The sequence below is a fragment of the Tinamus guttatus genome, unplaced genomic scaffold (genome assembly GCF_059628265.1).
Source record: "Tinamus guttatus ecotype Peru unplaced genomic scaffold, ASM5962826v1 Tinamus_guttatus_pri_ptg000546l, whole genome shotgun sequence".
Taxonomy (NCBI): domain Eukaryota; kingdom Metazoa; phylum Chordata; class Aves; order Tinamiformes; family Tinamidae; genus Tinamus; species Tinamus guttatus.
In genome coordinates, this window is record NW_028289080.1 from 844,710 (window position 1) to 862,384 (window position 17,675).

Sequence of the window (17,675 nt, forward strand, 5' to 3'; positions counted from 1 at the left end):
GAACCACTCGGAGACAGACCAAGGAGAAAGAAGTCTCTTGAACATTAAAAATGCGAGGGCCAAAGAGGCTGGCTCTCCTGCACTGGGAAATATCGCTCTGTTTACAACGCTTCCAAATAACCCACACTTTCCCTGCAGCAGCCTCCCTGAGAGCAGTCCGCCAGCACTTCTTTCTCTCGCAGCAGATTTCGTCAGGTTTGGGCTTTTTCGCCTTGCATGAGGAGGAGGGGACGGACAGGAGGTGGATGTGGAGAGCTCAACGGCCGATGCCCCACGCCGTCCTGCTGGCCCTGTCTGAACCACCCTCCTCAGAGCTGAGGCAAGGCCCTTCCGAGCCCCAGGGCTGGACGCCAGGCGCACGCGCACCGGTTCCCATCAGCTGCTTCTCCAGCCTGACTTCTGCAAGAAAGAGCTCAGGGGAAATTTCTCTCCAAGTCCAGCAGTGGGGTGGAAGCCTTGGGGATGAGAAAAGATTTATTCCCAAAGCTGGCTGCTCTCCAGGACCCAGAGTCCATCCGCAAACGGATGCAAAAGGCTCTGCTGCTCCCTGCCTTGCCTTCAAGCTACTGCCTGGGAGGGCAGGTCCCTGGGCAGCGCAGGGGGCTCCCCTCTTTTAGCAGCATAGAGAGGGACAGCCCTCGGAAAACAAAAGCCCCCAGAGGGGCCACCCGTTCCCATGAGCTGCCGGCGCAGGTGACACCCGTCCTTGCTGTGTGCAGCCCCAGCACCTGGTGCCCGGGGCTTGCCGGGGTGTCCCGTGGGACGGTGCCAGCAGCGCCGCAGCACCTCCCAGGTCGGCCGCTCACAGCCGCCGTGGGGAGGGCGTGGGAGAGCGGCTCTCCGGTGGCAGGGAGCCTGGGGGCAGCGCGGCCTCCGCGGCAGCACCGTCCCCCTGTCACTCCTGCTCCCTCTGGGCCTGCAGGCTCTGACTCCGGGCCTCCATGAGCTCGCGGGCCCCTTCGCCCACGAGGCGGACATCGGGGCCCGTGCGAGGGGGCACGCGGGCCGGGTTGCGGTCGTAGCAGAGCAAGCGCAGGCCGTGCAGCGGCGTCAGGTCGGGGAAGTGGGCGATGCGGTTGCGGTCGAGGTCGAGCACGCGGAGCTGGGCGGCACGCAGCAGCGCCGGCGGGAACACCTCGAAGCGGTTGCCGTAGAGCCAGAGCGCACGCAGGCTGGCCATGCGGGGCAGCGCGGCGGGCAGGCGGGCCAGGCGGTTGTCGCCCAGCTGCAGGCTCCGCAGGCCGGGCAGGCTGAGCAGCGCGCGGGGGAAGCGCGCCACGAAGTTGCCCTCGAGCCAGAGCGAGCGCAGGCTCTGCAGGCGGGCGAAGGCAGGCGGCAGCCCCTGCAGCCCGTTGCGGCCCAGGTAGAGGTGCACGAGGCGGGGCAGGCAGCAGAGCGCCTCGGGCACCTCCATGAGCTCGTTGCCGTCCAGCGCGAGGGTGTGCAGGTGGCGCAGCGCGGCCAGCTCGGCGGGCACCTCGCGCAGCCCCACGCCGCTCACGTAGAGCTTCTGCAGGTCCCGCAGGGCGCACGCGGCCGCCGGCAGCCGCCGCAGCCGCTTCCCGCTCAGTTCGAGGCAGCGCGCGCCCCCGCGCAGCTGCTCGGCCGCCCCCGACGGCAGCCGCTCCGCGCGCGCCGCCGAGCCGCCGCTGCCCATGCCCGCCGCCCGCCCGTGCGCGCGCCCGCGCCGCTGCCGGCCCCGCCCCCGCCCCCTGATAGGGCCGGGCAAAGCCCCGCCCCCCGGGCGGACACGCCCCCTGGTCTGCAGGTAGCCCCGCCCGCGCGCGGGGCGGCTCGGCGGGGCTTGCGCCGGGACCTGTGCGCGGCCCCGCACGGGGTGCGTGGACTGCCGCACACCGGGACCTGTGCACGGCCCTGCACGCGTGTGCGCGGCCCGCTGTGCGTCGGGACCTGTGCACGGCCCCGTGCACACCCTGCGCACCGATGCACAGCCCGCTGCACACCCAGATCCCCGCACACCCCTGCACGAAGGTGCACAGCCCGCCGCACTCCTGAACCAGGGCAAGGGGTAATGGGTGCAAGTCGAAACACAGGAAGTTCCATCTCCATGTGAGGAAGAACTTCTTTCCTGTGAGGGTGGCAGAGCCCTGGAACAGGCTGCCCAGAGAGGCTGCGGAGTCTCCTTCTCTGGAGATCTTTAAAACCCGCCTGGATGCCACCCTGTGCCACGTGCTCTAGGTGTCCCTGCTGGAGCGGGGGGCTGGACTAGATGATCTCTAGAGGTCCCTTCCAACCTCACCCATTCTGTGAGTCTGCGAACCTGTGCACGCTCCTGCATGTGTGTGTGTGCACGGCCCGCCACACGCCCAGGTCCCTGTGTGCCCCTGTGTGCCCCCGTATGAGCGTGCACGGCCTGCTGCGCACCCAGACCTGTGCACACACCTGCATGCAGGGGCATGGCCCACCACACACCCAGACCCCTGCTCACGGGTGCACGGCCTGCTGCATGCACAGGCACAGGACATGAGCACCTCCAGGCGCAGGCACAGGCCCGTGGCATGCACAAATGTGCCACACGGCCGATGCACGCGTGCATGCACAGGTCTGCTGCGTGCAGAGGGCACACGCGCGTGTGCACGTGCACCCTGTGTGCACAGCCACATGCCCACACACCATCGGCTGACGCGTGGAGACTCCAGTGCACACTGCACTCCCTGTCCTGCAAGACATGCAGGGGCCAAGGGGGCTTTCCTTCCCCCTGCTCCTCCGCACCCAGCCCAGCGCTGCAGCCATTCTTTCCCTGCTGCAGATAAGCTGTGTCATCCGAAAGCCAGCGCCATCAAGCCGGGCTCGTACAGCCCTCCAGCGGCTGGCACCCAAATAGCACCCACCGAAAGCACCAGCCAAATAACACCCGCCGACGGCCCCCTTTTAACGTCACCCACCAAGAGCAGCAGCACGTCTTGGGTCCCCTGCAGCTGCGAGGGAGCCAGGGAGCAATCCACGAGAACATGGTGTCCCCTGGTATCTGGCCACCCGCACCCCTGCGTCAGGAGCAGCCCTGCACCTTGCAACCCGGGGCATGTGGCAAGAGCTGTCCCGGCAGGGCTGCTTTGGGCCTCCTCACGCGCTTGGGGTGGGCCCAGGCTGAGAGGGCAGCCTTGGGGCCGAGGCTGCCGCAGGAGCACAGTTCGTCACAGGCACGGCAGGCAGGCGGGCAGCCCCGCACGCCAGCAGTGCCCCCGCACGGTGCTGCTGCCGGCTCCGAGCTGCCCCGAGGAGCGGGAGGTGTTGGCAGCCAGCGGGCAACCGTGGAGCAATGGGCGGGCTGCGATGGCCGCGAGTCAGATGGCACATGGCGGTGCGCGCAGCCGGGCTGCCTCCACAGCCTGGGGCGGCTGGACGAGCTTGGGATGACCCGTGAAGGCTTCATGTGTCTAGAGCGAGACACCAGCACTGGAGCCTGTAGCCAGCACAGAGCCAAGGGCGCTGCCTCCGCAGCCGAGCAGGCAGAGACCTCACAGAGAAGCCCCAGGCACTGGCCTGGAAGGGCAGGGATGTGTGTGAGGAGGCCAAGGAGATGCTTCCGTTGGGTCAGCACTGCCAGGCATCGAGAACCTGCTCGTGAGAGCCTCTCTGACCGAGAGCCGCTCATCCCCAGCAGCAGCAACGGCTGCCTGGGCATCTCTGTGGCACAGGGGCAGCAGGAGAGCTGATATCTGGAGCCAGTTTCTACCCCTCTGCCACATCCCATAGATCTGCCCGAGACATTGCTGGTGTCAGAAAGACCCACCCCCCCGTATTGCAACCACACACCGGAGGGAAGAAAGGTGGCTTGTAGTTGTGGGTGACTCCACAGTAAAGGAAACACGAGGGTCCGATACGTACAAGGGAGCCCCCCGTAAGGGAAGTCTGCTGCCTTCCTGGGGTCCAGGTTAAGGATTTCACCAGGAAACTTCCCAGCCTGGTTTGAACCTCAGAACCCCACTGCTTGTCCTGCACATGGCAGGAGAAGAGGTGGCAACATACAGCCCAAGGGCAATGAAAAGGAACTTCAGGGAATTGGGATGGATGGTCAGGAACTCGGGTGCACAAGTCATCTTCTCCATTCCCCAGTGCTGGCAGGAACACACAAAGGAAGAGGAGGATACAGTCTATTAACACGTGGCTCCGTGGCTGGTGTCATTACCAAAACTTCGGGTTTTCCATACGAGAAAGAGCTGCTTTACTGTGAGGGTGACAGAGCCCTGGCACAGGCTGCCCAGAGAGGAGTCTCCTTCTCTGGAGATCTTCCAAGCCCGCCTGGATGCCACCCTGTGCCCTGGGTGTCCCTGCTGGAGCAGGGGATTGAACCAGGTGATCTCTGGAGGTCCGTCCAACCTCAACCATCCTGCGATTCTGTAGAGGACACTGCTCTCACTTATGGCTGACACAGATCAAACTGGGGGTGGGGGGAAAGAAAGAGGCTGGGGCTGGCAGCAGCCCAGGAGCTGCCCCTTTCACAAGAATAGTGCAAAGGCCCCAAACCCAGAGCTACAGCTCAACTGAAGAGCAGTGAGCTCCTGAGACACAAACCAGGCCCCCTGCCCTCATGCTGGAGCTCACACAGGGCGTGCGGGTTTGCCGGGTCACCTCACAGCACAGGTTCTGCCCTGCTTTGCTTCCAACCTCCTGCTGAGGCTCCTGGAGGAGGAAAGCCTAAGGGACTGCCACCGTCACAGTCAGCAGTGAGCTGGCATCGGCCCCAGCAAACGGCCTCCTCCATGGGCCTTGCTCCCAGTGCCACCAAAACACAGACACCTCCTAACGCAACGGAATAGGTTGGGAACAGCCTGGTCAGAAAGCACGAGTCAAGGGACCAGCAGCCATGGTTTTATTTGCTGTGCCCTCAGAGCTCAAGAGGGCAGCCACTGCCAGAGAAGGGCTACGGGGGACAGCAGCAGCCCTGAGGTCCAGTGGCCCTGCACAACTCCAGGAGATGAGGGAGGAGCAGGCATCAGCGTGGCGACTCAAAGAGATACTCCAGGTCTGGCTGCCGCAGCCTCTGCTCCCTGTTCTTGTTCTTGGCAAACTCCCTCAGCATGGCCATGACGTCGTTCTCAAACACGGCCGGCGTGGGTTTCGCTTCTGCAGTAAAAAAAGGATCAGCGTGACAGCTGTAGCTGTATCTTCTCTCAAAGCTCTTGGTGCCACACACCCAAACACTCGGGGTGACACCAGCCACACCAAGACCTACACCCCAGCGCGATCCCAGCCTTGCCTGTAGCCCTGAACCTCAAGTCAGGCTAGGAGGCTACAGCCAAAGCCACCCAGTTAACAGGCAGCTATTTGGTACCTGTTGCCCAGTAGTAAATGTCCCAGTCATTGCTGGGCTCGTTGATGAGCCGGTCATAGAGGTTGAGCTGCCGTTCGCTCATGCGGTTCAGGTTCTCCTTTGCAAAAAGGCTGGAGGAGAAAAGATATATGAACGAACATGAGTAAGGGTGAGTGGAGAAAGAGCTCGGCTGGCGTTCTGCTGCCGACACTGCCTGGTGCCCAGCTCTCTGCATGCTGCAGGAAGGCACAGAGTCTTCCTCCTGGGCCTGAAGTGACCTGCCTTCTGCCTTAAGTCCCAGTCTGCCCTCCAGCCATTAACCTCTACCTTAATCCTGCAGTTCAAGAGCCCCCAGCCCTGCTGAACTGGCTATGAGCTTCAGCGAACAGGTATCAACCGCCTGCTGGAACTTGGCTTCTTCCCGCTCCGCTCACTGCTCTGGAGATCTCGCAGAAAAAGAGCTGCCTCCAGCCCGGGAGGCCGCGCAAAGCTATTCCCTTCATTGCTGCCTTCCATCTCACACTGCCCCTTCGGTACTCGCAACACAGGAGTGAAAACACTCCCCTGCATCACTCACTTATCCCAGATCCGGCATACATCCTTCCCAAAGGATTCCACTTCCACAAGGAGCAGCTCCCTTGAGGCCTCTCCCGCCCCGGGCTGCCCCGCGGTGACACCAGGCGCTGCACCGCGGAACAAGCGACGCTCTCGCTGCGGACACTCGCCTTCCCTCCTCCAAGCAGCCTCACCCCTCGCTCAGCCTGGGGCTCCAGCAACGCCCGCAGCTCTTCCCTGGCTAATTCAACCCCCTTCGGCGCGCAGGGCTCGATGCTGCGTGTCCTGCGGGCTCTGACCCGGCTTACCCGAGCAGCAGGCAGTTCTCCAGCGTGCCCCTCTTCCTGCTCTCGTACAGCAGCCGCGCTCGCTTCGTCTCCAGCGGCTCCCGGGCGCGCGGCTGCCAGGGCGGCAAGGGCACCTCCAGGACGCCCTTCCCCGCGTCCCCGCGGTGGCGGCGCTGCGCGGTCGCGCGTCCCCGCAGGGGCCGGCCCAGCGCGCGGAGCTGCGGGGGGACACGGGGACGGCGTCACGCGGCGCCCCGGGCCGCCCTCCCGTCCCGTCCCGCTCCCCGCCGCTCCGCCCCGCGCACTCACCGCGGCCGCCGCCATGGCCCCTCCGCGGGGCGCGCCGGAAAGGGCGGCGCGGCGGGCGGCCGGGCGGGCGGAAGGGGCGCGGCGGCGGCGGCGGCGGCGGTGAGCGCGGGCGGCGGGGCCTGGTCGGCGCGGCGGGCGGTGCCGCGGCCCGCGCGGCGCCTCGGGCCGGGGGCCGAGGTCGCTGCCCGGCGGGAGCGGGGGGTTCTGCGGGGCCCCCTTCCCGCCGGGCCCGGGGGCGGCGCGGGGGCCGGGGGCGGGCGGCCCCTGCGGTGGAAACGAGCCGTGGGCAGAGTTGGGCTCGGGGTCGGTCCGTTGGTCCGCTCGTTGGTCGGTTCCGCGCTGGGAGCTGCCGCCAGCGCTGCGAGGAGCGGGGCGGTTGTGCCCTGGGGGTGCGGTGTGGGGGCCAGGGCGATGCTCGCGGCGTGAGGAGGGCCCCAGGGGTGCCCGTCCCCGGGCGTGGGCTCCCCTAGGAGAAGGGGGGCTAGTGCTGGCCCAGGGCCCCGGTGAGAGAGGCCGTGGGGCGCAGGGGTCTGCAGGGGGGAGGTGTCCCCAGCACTAAGGCTCCTGTCCCCTCCTTGCCTCGCTGCAGTGCTCCTTCGCTCCTCCTGCTTCACCACCCCGGTCCCAGCCCGGGTTCTCAGCCCCGTCTTTGGAAATATGTCCGAGGGAGTGGATCTGATCGATATCTACGCCGACGAAGAGTTCAATCAGGTGAGCGGAGCGCCAGCCCGTGGGGTGCCCCGTGCCAGGGCAGCCCGGGGAGCAGCCCGGCGCGCACGTGGAGCAGAGCTAGCCGGCTTGCGGACAAGGTGCTAACGCCGTCAGCGCTTGCGGTGCGCGCGTCGGCCGGCGCGTGCTCGCCGGGCTGAGGTGGAAGCCTGTGTGTGACAGAGTCCCGGAACAGGCTGCCCAGAGAGGCTGTGGAGGCTCCTTCTCTGGAGAGCTTCAAACCCACCTGGATGCCACCCTGTGCCCCGTGCTCTGGGTGTCCCTGCTGGAGCAGGGGAGTTGGACTGGATGATCTAGAGATCATCCAGTCCAACCTCAACCTCTAGATCATCTTCCAACCTCAACCATCCTGTGATTCTGTGAATATATTGGGGCAGCATCGAAGAGCCCCTCTGGGAAACCAAGGACAGAGGTTGTTGTGGCAGCTGTGATCAAGAGCCGTGAAAGAAACCTGCTTGTGTAGATTTTGCAGGGGATCTCAGTTGTATTGAGAGGGAGGTAGCGTTCCCACCAAAACGTTTACTGAGGCGTTAGTGGCTAGGGATCGAAGTGGGTGGTTGTGACCTGCTCTAGTTGGAGAAATAAGGCATCTACCCTGGAAGAGAACTGCACCAAGTAACTATTGCCGAAGCCCCCAGTCTCTGGTCCCATGGACACGCGTGCTGGTTGGTGAGATCTCTGGGGAGGTGCTGTGTGGGGACCTGCATGGGAACTTGCTGCGGTCGGAGAGCCACCGGCTCCGGGTCACTTGCTGCAAGTGCCAGAGGCCAAGGCTGTCAGGGACCTGTCAGGGTGGAAAATGCCTTCCAGAGGAGCAAATTCCAGAGAGTTCAGGGATCTGGACAGCTGAGGAGTACGGGTGTAAAGGCACATCTTGGAAGATTAAAAACTGTCATGGAAAAAACATGGAAGGAAGTTGGTTCTCACTGGATGGCGAGCTGCAAGAACTAGAAAGCGCAAAGAAGAAGGAATTGACAGTTGTCTGGAGCTCCAAGAGGGCTGGAGAGGAGTTAAGGGCAACTTTTTTTTTCTTTTTTCCTGAAAGGGCAGGAGGTTATCAAGTGATAATATGCCTTAAGTTAAACCTTCAGAGTTAAGTGCAGCATCAGAAAAGCATGTCAGTTGCCTCAGAGATGAGGGGACTGCGAGATACTTTCAGCTGTCTAGGAAGAAGCAGGAGTTTTCCACTGGGAGCAATTGCCTTAGAGAAGGGCAGAGCCAAAGCTGATCCTATCAATGCCAAAACAATGGAAATCTCACTCTAAAGGTGAGTCGCAAAACAAATAATGTGGCATTTGTGCTGCCTAGAGCAGCCGGGCTGCCCTGCACAGATATCCTCAAACTCTCTAATATTTCTCCCTTCAGACCTGTGTTCTTCTGAAAAGAACCCAGAAGTCACATCCCCCAAGTGTTATACAATCTATAGTGTGACCAGTCCGAACTGTTTTGCGTTAGAAATACACTCTTAGTTTGCATATTTCCTTGCAAATAACTTTTAGCCATCAGAATCAGGAAAATACACCTGGACTTGGGAGTAGAATAGTAGAGTTGAATAACTGAAGGAATAAAGGTAGAAGGTCTGGAAAAATAAAACCTCTTGAAGTTCCTGGCTGGAATTTAAAATGCATGAAATGGAAAATAACTAGCAACTATCATCTATGACAATTGCCATAAATACCAAAGGAAAACAGTGATAGAGCTCAAGGAAAATAAATAAGATATCTTTGTCTACAGAAGAAGATGTGGCTTCAGGAAGTGTGAGTTGGAAAGTCCCTGAATGTCTTGGAGCAGGCAAATAACTAACAGGTGAGCAGGTTGAGGGGAAAACTGTGCAGTTGTACCCTATTTTCTGCTTAGATGGTCAAATGCTGCCCATCCTGACTGTGCCTTCAGGCTCTCTTGGCAGAGGAGGCTCATGTGCTGGAAGATCTGAAGAAGGAAGCATTATAAGAACAGTGCATTGAGTTGAGGGGGAAATATCTGCTGGGAAGCTGAGAGGAGCTTTGATGGGTCTGGTCTTGTCTCCGTCAAGTCTTGGAAACTTTCACAGAGTGAAGAAGTTAGTGTTGAGAGGAAGGATGGGGCAGCAGGCAGAGCAGGTTCGTGTACAACGCAGCACGAAATAGCGTGGAAAGATTTAACGGGTGCATTTGGGGGCCAGGATGCAAAGATCTTTAAACATAGCCTCAGAGGGCTCTTATAGAAGGTTATCAAGGCTCATCAGCTCCAGCATCTTGCATGCCCGAGGCTGCAAGGCACCGTGTGCGCGGCAGGAAGAAACGCGAGGAGTTATCTGTGTTGTACCGTGGTGGGTGGAAGAACCACGAGTCCTGCAAACTGCAGCACGTGGGATCAAAGCGGTGTGGGAAGACACCGCTTTCTGTCCTGCGGTTCCTGTGGCACACCAGAAGTTTGTGTGTGGTCCCAAATTCCACAGCACACACAGTTATTAAAGCTGAGGAGGCTCTGTTCGGTCAGCGCGCGCCTTGCAAAGTGCTGGGTGAGGGCTCAGGGCAAGTGATGTGTTCACCAAGCTGGGGCTTGAGCTGCGGGAAGCGTCTTAGCTAGCAGGTAGGTAATTCAGAAGGCATCTTGTCGGCGTGCATTTCCAGTGATGGTCTGTGCTGCATGAGATGATGTAGCCATGAACTGCGGCTACTCGGCATCCTCTTCCCTTGAGGGTGTTGGTTTTTAAAGCAACATCAAAAACAGAGCCGAGAGGGTCTTTGAAAACCTGTAAGCTGAAACAGCAGCTAAGTAGTGTAACTGAAGGCTTCCAGATGCTTTCTGTTATGGCCCTGTGTTTTTGTTCTCCTCAAGTTTTTGAGACTTACCTTTCAGACTGAAATTTTCCAGTCTTGGGCCTTTTCCAAAGGCAATTGGTGAGGGTAGGAGCGTGGGAGACACACTAAGCAAACAGTTGAGCTGTTTTGAGAATGAGCACAAAAATACCTCTCCCTGTTGAAATTCTTGTAACCTTTTATCAGCTCTGCAGCTGAAATAGCTGAGTGACAGAAGTTAAAATGTGACTTGGAAATGGCTGGTGCTGTCAAGAAGGGGCTTGAGGATGTCTGGGGAAAAATAATGTCCTTTAGCTCCTCTGTGACCCTTCAAAAGTTGCATGCTGAGCACCATTCCTCTCCCACGAGCTCGCAGAGCGACGTGCTGCTCGTGTGCAGTTCTCCAGGCTCCGGGGGATTTATTCACACCGTGCTATCTCTATCAGAAGATGCCATCCGCGCTGCCTTCAGAGTCGCGAGCACAGAGTGGACATGGTGTCCTTGTGGACCGGCTGCAAATTTCTAAAGGCCCTCCCGAAAACGGTATTTTCTGCAAAATTGGCCCTCCGCCGGGTCATTTAGGTTCCTCAGGGTTAGGGTCTCGTCTCTTTGTACTTTGTCAGGTGTGTGTCTAGCTCCAGTGGGACAAACACTAACGTAGTAATTCACCGTATGAAATGATGCTCTGGGCACGTGGAATTTGTGTAAGTAATGAGTATGAAAATATGTAGTAAACACAGCACTCAGTCTATGCTCCAGATTAAATATAGCCTGGAATAGGAGTGGGAATTGGAAGGCAGATCTAGGACACTTGAGCTTGCAGCTAAGAAGCTGCTTTGTTGACTGGTTTGTTGTGTGAAAGGCTGCACTGCCTCGGAGAGTAAGGAGTGTGTGTGGAAATAAGTGTGTAAAGACCTTGTGGATAGCTCTTACACTGAGGAGAGCTCAGCTGGCCTGCAAAAAACCAGGGTTGTGATCACACTGAAAATAAATGAGACTTCCCTGGTGTTTCTGAGGTGACAGAACAGCTTGACTGGTAGAATTTGAGGATTGATGCCTAGCTTCCAGGTCGAAGTATTTGCCAGTGAAGGAGAGTAAAGTTTGCCTAGCGTATTTGACCTGGAGAGGTGCTTTCTGCCATTGAACTTTTGTCTTTGTGTGTTTATGAATGGTGACCTGGTTGCATCTTGGAGTAGCAAGTTGCGTCTTGCCCCGTTGCTGAGGAAAGGTCGCGTCCCGATGAGCGAGTCCTGCACTCGCCGAAGGAGCGTGTGGCACGTGCTGCAACGAGGCAGGGGAGGATGGAGTAGAGCAAAGCATTTGTCGGGGAAGTTGGAGGGAGAAAAATCAAGAAAGATCTTTGAAAGTCAGCACAGATTGCCAGAGAGGCAAAGCCACGGGGAGGTTTTGTGTTTTGGAATATTCCTCTCCTACTTTTTTGTAAAAGTAGAAAAGCCTTGGAGTACTTTTCCGTACTCCAACTGGAGTAGTTGGGCTATAAAAATACTCCAGGGTTATATCAGGCATCACAAAGCAGAGCCCATCACTGCTTCTTGCAGATGCCACGAGCGCGGGGTTGTCGGGAGCGTCGAGCATGGGGGCGCTTTGCAGGGCCGTGGAGAAAAGCAGCTCAATGTGGAGCAGCGTTTACTGGGCCGGAGGGAAGCGGATGGAGTTGCCTGTGAAATAATGAAGTGCTGAAAGAGAGTGCACAGACCAAAAAACTGGCAGCATCATTAATCCTAAATTAGTCCCCAGGTGAGGCACCGGGCTGTTCTGAACATGCTGTGCTGAGGCCGTGAGGTGTCCGGGCACGAAGCGCTCGTCCCTTTGGTTTGAACGGGGCGGAGGGCAGGCTCGGGAGCCCCGTTGTTGCGAGGAGATGGGAGTAAATGTCGTCCCTGGAGTTTCGGCAGCTGGTCACGCGCGCCCGTAAAGTCACTGAATTGGGATGAGCGGTTCGCCCGTCGCGAAGGGGCGGCTTCCGAAGCCAACACACAAATAATTTATTGTCGTGGACGCTGAAAGGCAGCCTGCAGCACAGCAGTATTTGGGATCGTGTTTTAAGCGTTTCCTGTGGTATTTGGTGTAAAATGCTAACTATTGTTGCTGTGTCAAGGCTCTCCGTGAGCCCCTGCTGGGATCGGGACACGTGGCTGGAACGATCCTCCCTCCTGCCTCTCACAGGCTGAGGTGCTGCAGCCTCTCTCGGTAGAAGCACGTTGGCCCAGGGCACCTCAGGAGACAGACTTGAGCACCATGTGCTGAGCCAGCCCTGTTGGCCTCAGGGAGTCCAGCCCAAGACTCTCCTGCCTTTGGAGGTGGCTCTTGTTGTTTCCTGTGGACTCATCTGCCCATGGCTGGAGCCCTCGGGATGTGCAGCCCGAGGAGGGGGCCGAGTTGTGTTCTGCAAGGTGTTCAGCGCCCTGGGGTGTGTTGGAGGCCCTGAGCGGAGCAGAACGGGGCGTTATCTCTGGAGCCCCGGGTGGCCGTCCCTGCCGGGGGCTCTCGCTTTGGCGGGGATGCTGACAGTCTCTTCCCTCCCAGGACTCCGAGTTCAGTAATGCCGACCAGATGGACCTCTACGACGACGTGCTAGCTGCCAGCTCGCAGCCCGCTGAAAGCCGCACAAGCAGCTCGGAGCCGCCCCCGGAGATCCGCCAGGAGCCGTCCCCCAAGCCCAACAACAAGTCTCCTGCCATCCTGTACACCTACAGCGGCCTGCGCAACAAGAGGGCTGCCGTCTATGTGGGCAGCTTCTCCTGGGTGAGTGAGGTGGCGGCTTGACGCTTGCCTGGCTGTGCTTCCCTGGGGACGGAGTCCTTGGAGCACCTCCGTGGGCAGCTCGGGGCTCCTGTGGCGCCTGCAGGGGTGAGATTGCTCCAGGGAAAGCCCTGCGCTCCTGTGGCTCCTTGGAGGGGCTGTCCAGGCTGAGGCAGTGCCCTGAGCTGGGTCATGAGCTGGCCTTGACCCTGTGATCCTAAGGAAAAAAGGATTCAGAGATCCTCAGGCTCTGGAGACAAGTTGCCTGTGATCTGATGGCTCTGGGCTGCCTTAGTAACCTTGCAGGGCTCTAGTGTCTCTCTTGCACTGACTGTTGCCTCAGCCTGGTTCTCCCTTGGTGTCTCTGCTGGTGATGTGTAAATGAGTCCCTTTCCCTGTCCTGGGATGCTGGGATGAGTCCCTTTCTCTGCCCTGGGTTGATGATCCTGTTTGAGGATATAGAAGCAGTTCTGGGAAAGCTCTATCATGCACTGAGGGAACAGACCTCTCATAGCAATGCCTGGGATCGGCCTCAGGCTCCAGATTGATTTTGTCATCCCTGCCAAGGCTTTGTGGCCTCTAGGAGTGCCTGCTCCTCGGCCTGCCCGAGTGCGGAGGCTGGCCCCAGGCTGGAGGATCAGCCGCCAGGGCACCGGGGCCCTGCCAAGGGCTTTGTGAGTTGACACTGGCCTCTCCCCTTCTTCCTTCAGTGGACAACTGACCAGCAGCTGATCCAGACCATCCGCTCGGTGGGTGTCTACGATGTAGTGGAGCTGAAATTTGCAGAGAACCGAGCCAATGGCCAGTCCAAAGGGTGAGAGCAAAGGGGAACGTGGAGGAAGTGGAGAGCCAGGCCCCCGTGGCCACATCCAGTGCTCTAGGAGATGGCCTGGGGGAATGAGGAGGCAGGCAATGCTTTTCCTGGATGGTGTGATGATGGCCAGTCCATCGGGAGGTGGGATGGCGTTGTGGAGATTCCCAGAGGGTTAGTGCAAATGACACAAGTACCGAGAACGCGAGGGGGGAACTGAGGGAAGGACCTGTAAGTGCAGGCCTGGGAAGGAGCCCAGCCAGCAAAGGCAGGAGGTGGTGGTGGATGTTCCCTGCCAGGGGGACGTGGCAAGGACACACCTCAGGGTTTGCTAGGGGATCTTGGGCTGGGTGATCTGCTCGAAGCTGTTTCCTGCTCACTGCTGGGCTCTCTCGCAGGTACGCAGAGGTGGTTGTCGCCTCTGAGAACTCGGTCCACAAGCTCCTGGAGCTGCTTCCCGGCAAAGTCCTCAATGGGGACAAGGTGGAGGTGAGACTGGCAACGCGGCAGAACCTGTCACAGTTTGAGGCGCAGGCTCGCAAGCGTAAGTGACGCGCAGGCACCGCACGGGTGGGGAGGGACCTCTGCGCTCTGTGGCCAGCTCCCACGGGCCCTGGAGATCCCCAGCACAGTTACCAGGCTGAACCCACTGAGAGCTTGGGGTGGGGGGACACCGCCAGGAGACTCTGTGGGTTATTTCCTATTGCTGCTGAGTCTGACTAGATCCTGACCCGAGTCTTTATGATCCCCTTTTAGGTGCTCACACACTGCGAAGATCCCTCGTAGCCTCCTCCTCCTCCTCTCCAAACTGAATGGGCTTAAGCTCTTCAGGCTATCAACATAGCTAAGACCCTCCATATCTATTAGTAGCTCTCCTCTGGATCTCCTCCAGAATTTGTCCATCCCTGCGGAGGTAAGGTGCCCAACACTGGACACAGTATTCCAGCTGGGGCCTGGCCGTGGGCTTTCTACAATGGCTATAGGTGGTCCTTGCCTCACTCCGCAGCGATGTGACGCTCCCGCCCCGCGCTGGGTGCTCCGGAGCCGGAGAGACTGTCTGCTCAGGAATCTGTATGAGGAGGTCTTGGCCAGCTGTGGTCATTGTAGATCCCGTGGCCCATTTCGCTGAGGGAAAGTCCTCCTTTCTAAATGCCCTGGCCAAGTTTCAGGGGGGTCACCGGTCCTTCGCGCCCTCCCTTCAGTTCCAGCTAGGCACCAAGTCCTCGCGCACGTGGCTCCGCTGCTTGGCAGCGCCGCGTGCTGTAGGACCGGGGCAGGGGAAGTGCCCTCCCTTATGCTTCTCTTGGCTCGCCCTCTTTGGACACAGCGGGGACTTCCCGGTCTCTTTGGGTGCAGACAGGCAGCGAGTTTTCCTTCCTCCAGAAGCTCTGGCACTGTTGGCACTTGGGTTCTGTCCCCTCGTGCTCATTCATGCTCTTTTTGAACCCTCTCCCGTGAGCAGATTTCAGGCTCTCCGGGTCATTTAATGTCTTCTGGGACTTGGACTTTGGGCCACAGGACCCAGCGAGCTCTCCACTGGGATCTCTTGCCACTCGTTGCAGCTTCTGGCTTCTGTGTAACTCACTCTGCAACCATTGCAGCGTCTTGCTGGCCAAGAGCGTCCCTGGGACGCTGCGCAGGCGAACGTGTCTTGCTGGAGAGCTCAGTGCCCTTGTCAAGGCGTGTGGAAGTGGAGGCTACGTTTGGCTGGCTGGATCTTGCTCTGGATCGCACCTACGGAGCGCGGGCTGCGGGAGAGGATGGCCCCGGGCGCCATTCGCCGCGGGTGGGGAGGAAGAGGAGGGCTCCGGGGCCGGCAGCCCCTGGCCCGCCTGCCGGCGCGCTCACGGCTCGCTCTCGCTCGTGTGCCGCTCGCAGGTGTGCCGCCGAGGGCCCACTCCCGCGACTCCGCGGACTCGGCGGACGGCCGCGCCACCCCGACGGAGAACGCGCTGCCGCCCGCGCGCGCGGAGAAGCCCCCGTCCGTCCTGCCCTTCTTCAGCCGCCCGCCGGCCGCCCTGCCCCTCATGGGGCTGCCCCCGCCGCCCATGCCGCCCCCGCCGCCCCTCTCCTCCGGCTTCGGCGTCCCCCCGCCTCCCCCCGGCATCCACTACCAGCACCTCATGCCCCCGCCACCTCGACTGCCCCCGCACCTGGCCGTGCCCCCGCCGGGGGCCGTGCCCCCTGCCCTGCACCTCAACCCTGCTTTCTTCCCCCCGCCCAACGCCACCCTGGGTCCCCCACCGGACACCTACGGCAAGGCCATGGCCCCCTACAACCACAGCAGGTGAGCCGGCCGCGCGGGGAGCCCTGCGGCCGCTGCGGGGGACACGAGGTCCCCGCTGCTGGCGGTGCCCCCCGTGCTGACCCCGGCACGTGCCCTGTCTCGCGCAGCCGGGAGCTCGGCCCGCCGCCCCCCGCCGTGAGCGAAGTGGAGTTCGAGGAGATCATGAACAGGAACCGGGCGATTTCCAGCAGCGCCATTTCTAAGGCGGTGTCCGGAGCCAGTGCAGGTACCAGCCGTTGCTTCCCTCGTGCCCTCCGCGCTCCCTTCCCGGCTGCTCTGCATCCCCTGGAGCTCCCTTTCCCCTGCAGGTGATTACAGCGACGCCATCGAGACCCTCCTCACAGCCATCGCTGTTATCAAGCAGTCCCGCGTTGCCAATGACGAGCGGTGCCGCGTCCTCCTCTCTTCCCTCAAAGACTGTCTGCATGGCATCGAGGCCAAGTCTTACAGCACGGGCGCCAGCAGCAGCTCCTCCAGGTACCGGCGGCCTCGGGGACCGTCGGGGCAGGGCTCTGGAGCTCAGAGCCCTTTGGATGGTGCTTGGCCTGAGGCTTTGGTCTCGGCTCCTGTAGGAGAGGCTGGCTGAAGGATGTGGTTCACGTGGCAGGCCTGTCCCCTCCATCCCTGCGGTGTGAGGGGACTGAGAGCTTTCCATTTCTTCTCCAGGAAAAGACACCGGTCCCGGGAGCGATCTCCCAGCCGGTCCCGCGAGAGCAGCCGGCGGCACCGGGACACGCTCCACAGTGAGGATCGGCACGAGGACTATTTCCAGGAGCGCAACCGGGAGCACGATCGGCATCGGGACAGGGACAGAGAGCGGGACCGGCACCACTGAGACAGGTGAGCTGGCGCGGGGGGCTGGCCCGTGGGTGCCACGAGCCCCAGCTGGGCCACCCTGGGCTCTGGGTTTTGTTCCTGCCTCCCTGCGGTCCTTCCAGGGAATGAGCAGGTGGTGTGGGATCTCCAGGGCTCTCCTGCTTGGCTGCAGGGTGGCAGAGGGGCCGGGGCACAGGGCAGGGCTTCACTGGGGCTGCGCTCACTGCCCCTCTCCTCTGCCCCCGCAGGAGTTTGGCAGCGAGTGGTTTTTAATGGACTTGTATCTCTTCACCTCGACCAGGACGACACAACCGAGGCCGCTCCACCCTCACCCTTCCCTGCCACCCCCAGCTCTCTCTGGGCGCCCGAGGGAAGCCACGCGGTGCCCCCCGGGGACTCCAGCTGTCACCTTGTGGCCTTGGCACCTGAGCCCTGACCCCTGCTTACTGCTGCTCCTGCTTCCTGGCGAGAGGCTGGGAGCTCCGGAGCCAGGGAATGCCTGGGCTGTTGAGCCTGGCCGCCACTCCAATCCAGGGATCCTCGGACCCAAAGAGAAATGGTGCTTTTTTTTTTTTTTCCATGGAGGGAGGTGTACGAGCCCTTTCCTCCCTGCCGCCCTCCCGGGGCGGCTGGAAGGGGACGGATCCACCAGCGCGTGCACAGTGGAGAGTGCAGGAGCCGGCCCAGGCTCCCTGGAGTTTCTCCAAGGTCCTGCAGGTCCTGCCACCCTGCCAGGGCAACCTGCTGGCCTCGGTGCTCCAGCAGCCCCAGGGGGCACCCTGCCCCTCTGCTCGTGCTCTCCCTCATCCCAAGGAGGCGGCGCACGGCGGGTGCCCCTGCGGCTCTGCTCCCCGCAGCCCTTCCTGGCCCTCTCCGCTCTCCTGGGCTGCTCCAGGCGGAAATTCCCCTGCCCACGGCCAGCTCGGCTCACCGCCTCGCACAGGAGCGGTTTGGCGCCCAGCAGAGGCCTCCGAGCAGAATCTTCCTTGTTTTAGAGGAAGGGATGGAGGCAGAGGGCCAAGGGACAGGGCCACCAAGCTGGTGGCAGGGCAGGAGCTGCCTG

The 17,675-nt window shown here is 60.9% G+C and overlaps 3 protein-coding genes across 3 annotated transcripts; 1 reads left to right on the top strand and 2 right to left on the bottom strand.

Moving 5' to 3' along the window:
• Positions 1 to 895: 895 nt before the first annotated feature.
• LRRC10B (leucine rich repeat containing 10B) lies at positions 896 to 1,657 on the bottom strand. The gene has a single exon (XM_088534203.1). It carries the CDS (start codon positions 1,655 to 1,657, stop codon positions 896 to 898), a length of 762 nt encoding a protein of 253 aa, XP_088390329.1.
• A 3,156-nt stretch (positions 1,658 to 4,813) lies between these two features.
• Positions 4,814 to 6,441, bottom strand: SDHAF2 (succinate dehydrogenase complex assembly factor 2). Its single transcript, XM_088534219.1, has 4 exons — positions 6,427 to 6,441; positions 6,139 to 6,335; positions 5,297 to 5,406; positions 4,814 to 5,088 (listed from the first exon to the last, which is right to left on the bottom strand). The coding sequence occupies exons 1-4, from the start codon at positions 6,439 to 6,441 to the stop codon at positions 4,958 to 4,960; spliced, it is 453 nt and encodes a 150-aa protein (XP_088390345.1). The 3' UTR covers positions 4,814 to 4,957.
• Positions 6,442 to 7,020: 579 nt separating this feature from the next.
• On the top strand, positions 7,021 to 17,274 carry CPSF7 (cleavage and polyadenylation specific factor 7). The gene is made up of 9 exons (XM_088534155.1): positions 7,021 to 7,137; positions 12,483 to 12,701; positions 13,409 to 13,512; positions 13,908 to 14,053; positions 15,388 to 15,796; positions 15,904 to 16,022; positions 16,105 to 16,273; positions 16,463 to 16,636; positions 16,861 to 17,274. Exons 1-8 carry the CDS (start codon positions 7,084 to 7,086, stop codon positions 16,629 to 16,631), a joined length of 1,389 nt encoding a protein of 462 aa, XP_088390281.1. The 5' UTR covers positions 7,021 to 7,083; the 3' UTR covers positions 16,632 to 16,636; positions 16,861 to 17,274.
• The last annotated feature ends 401 nt before the right edge of the window (positions 17,275 to 17,675 follow it).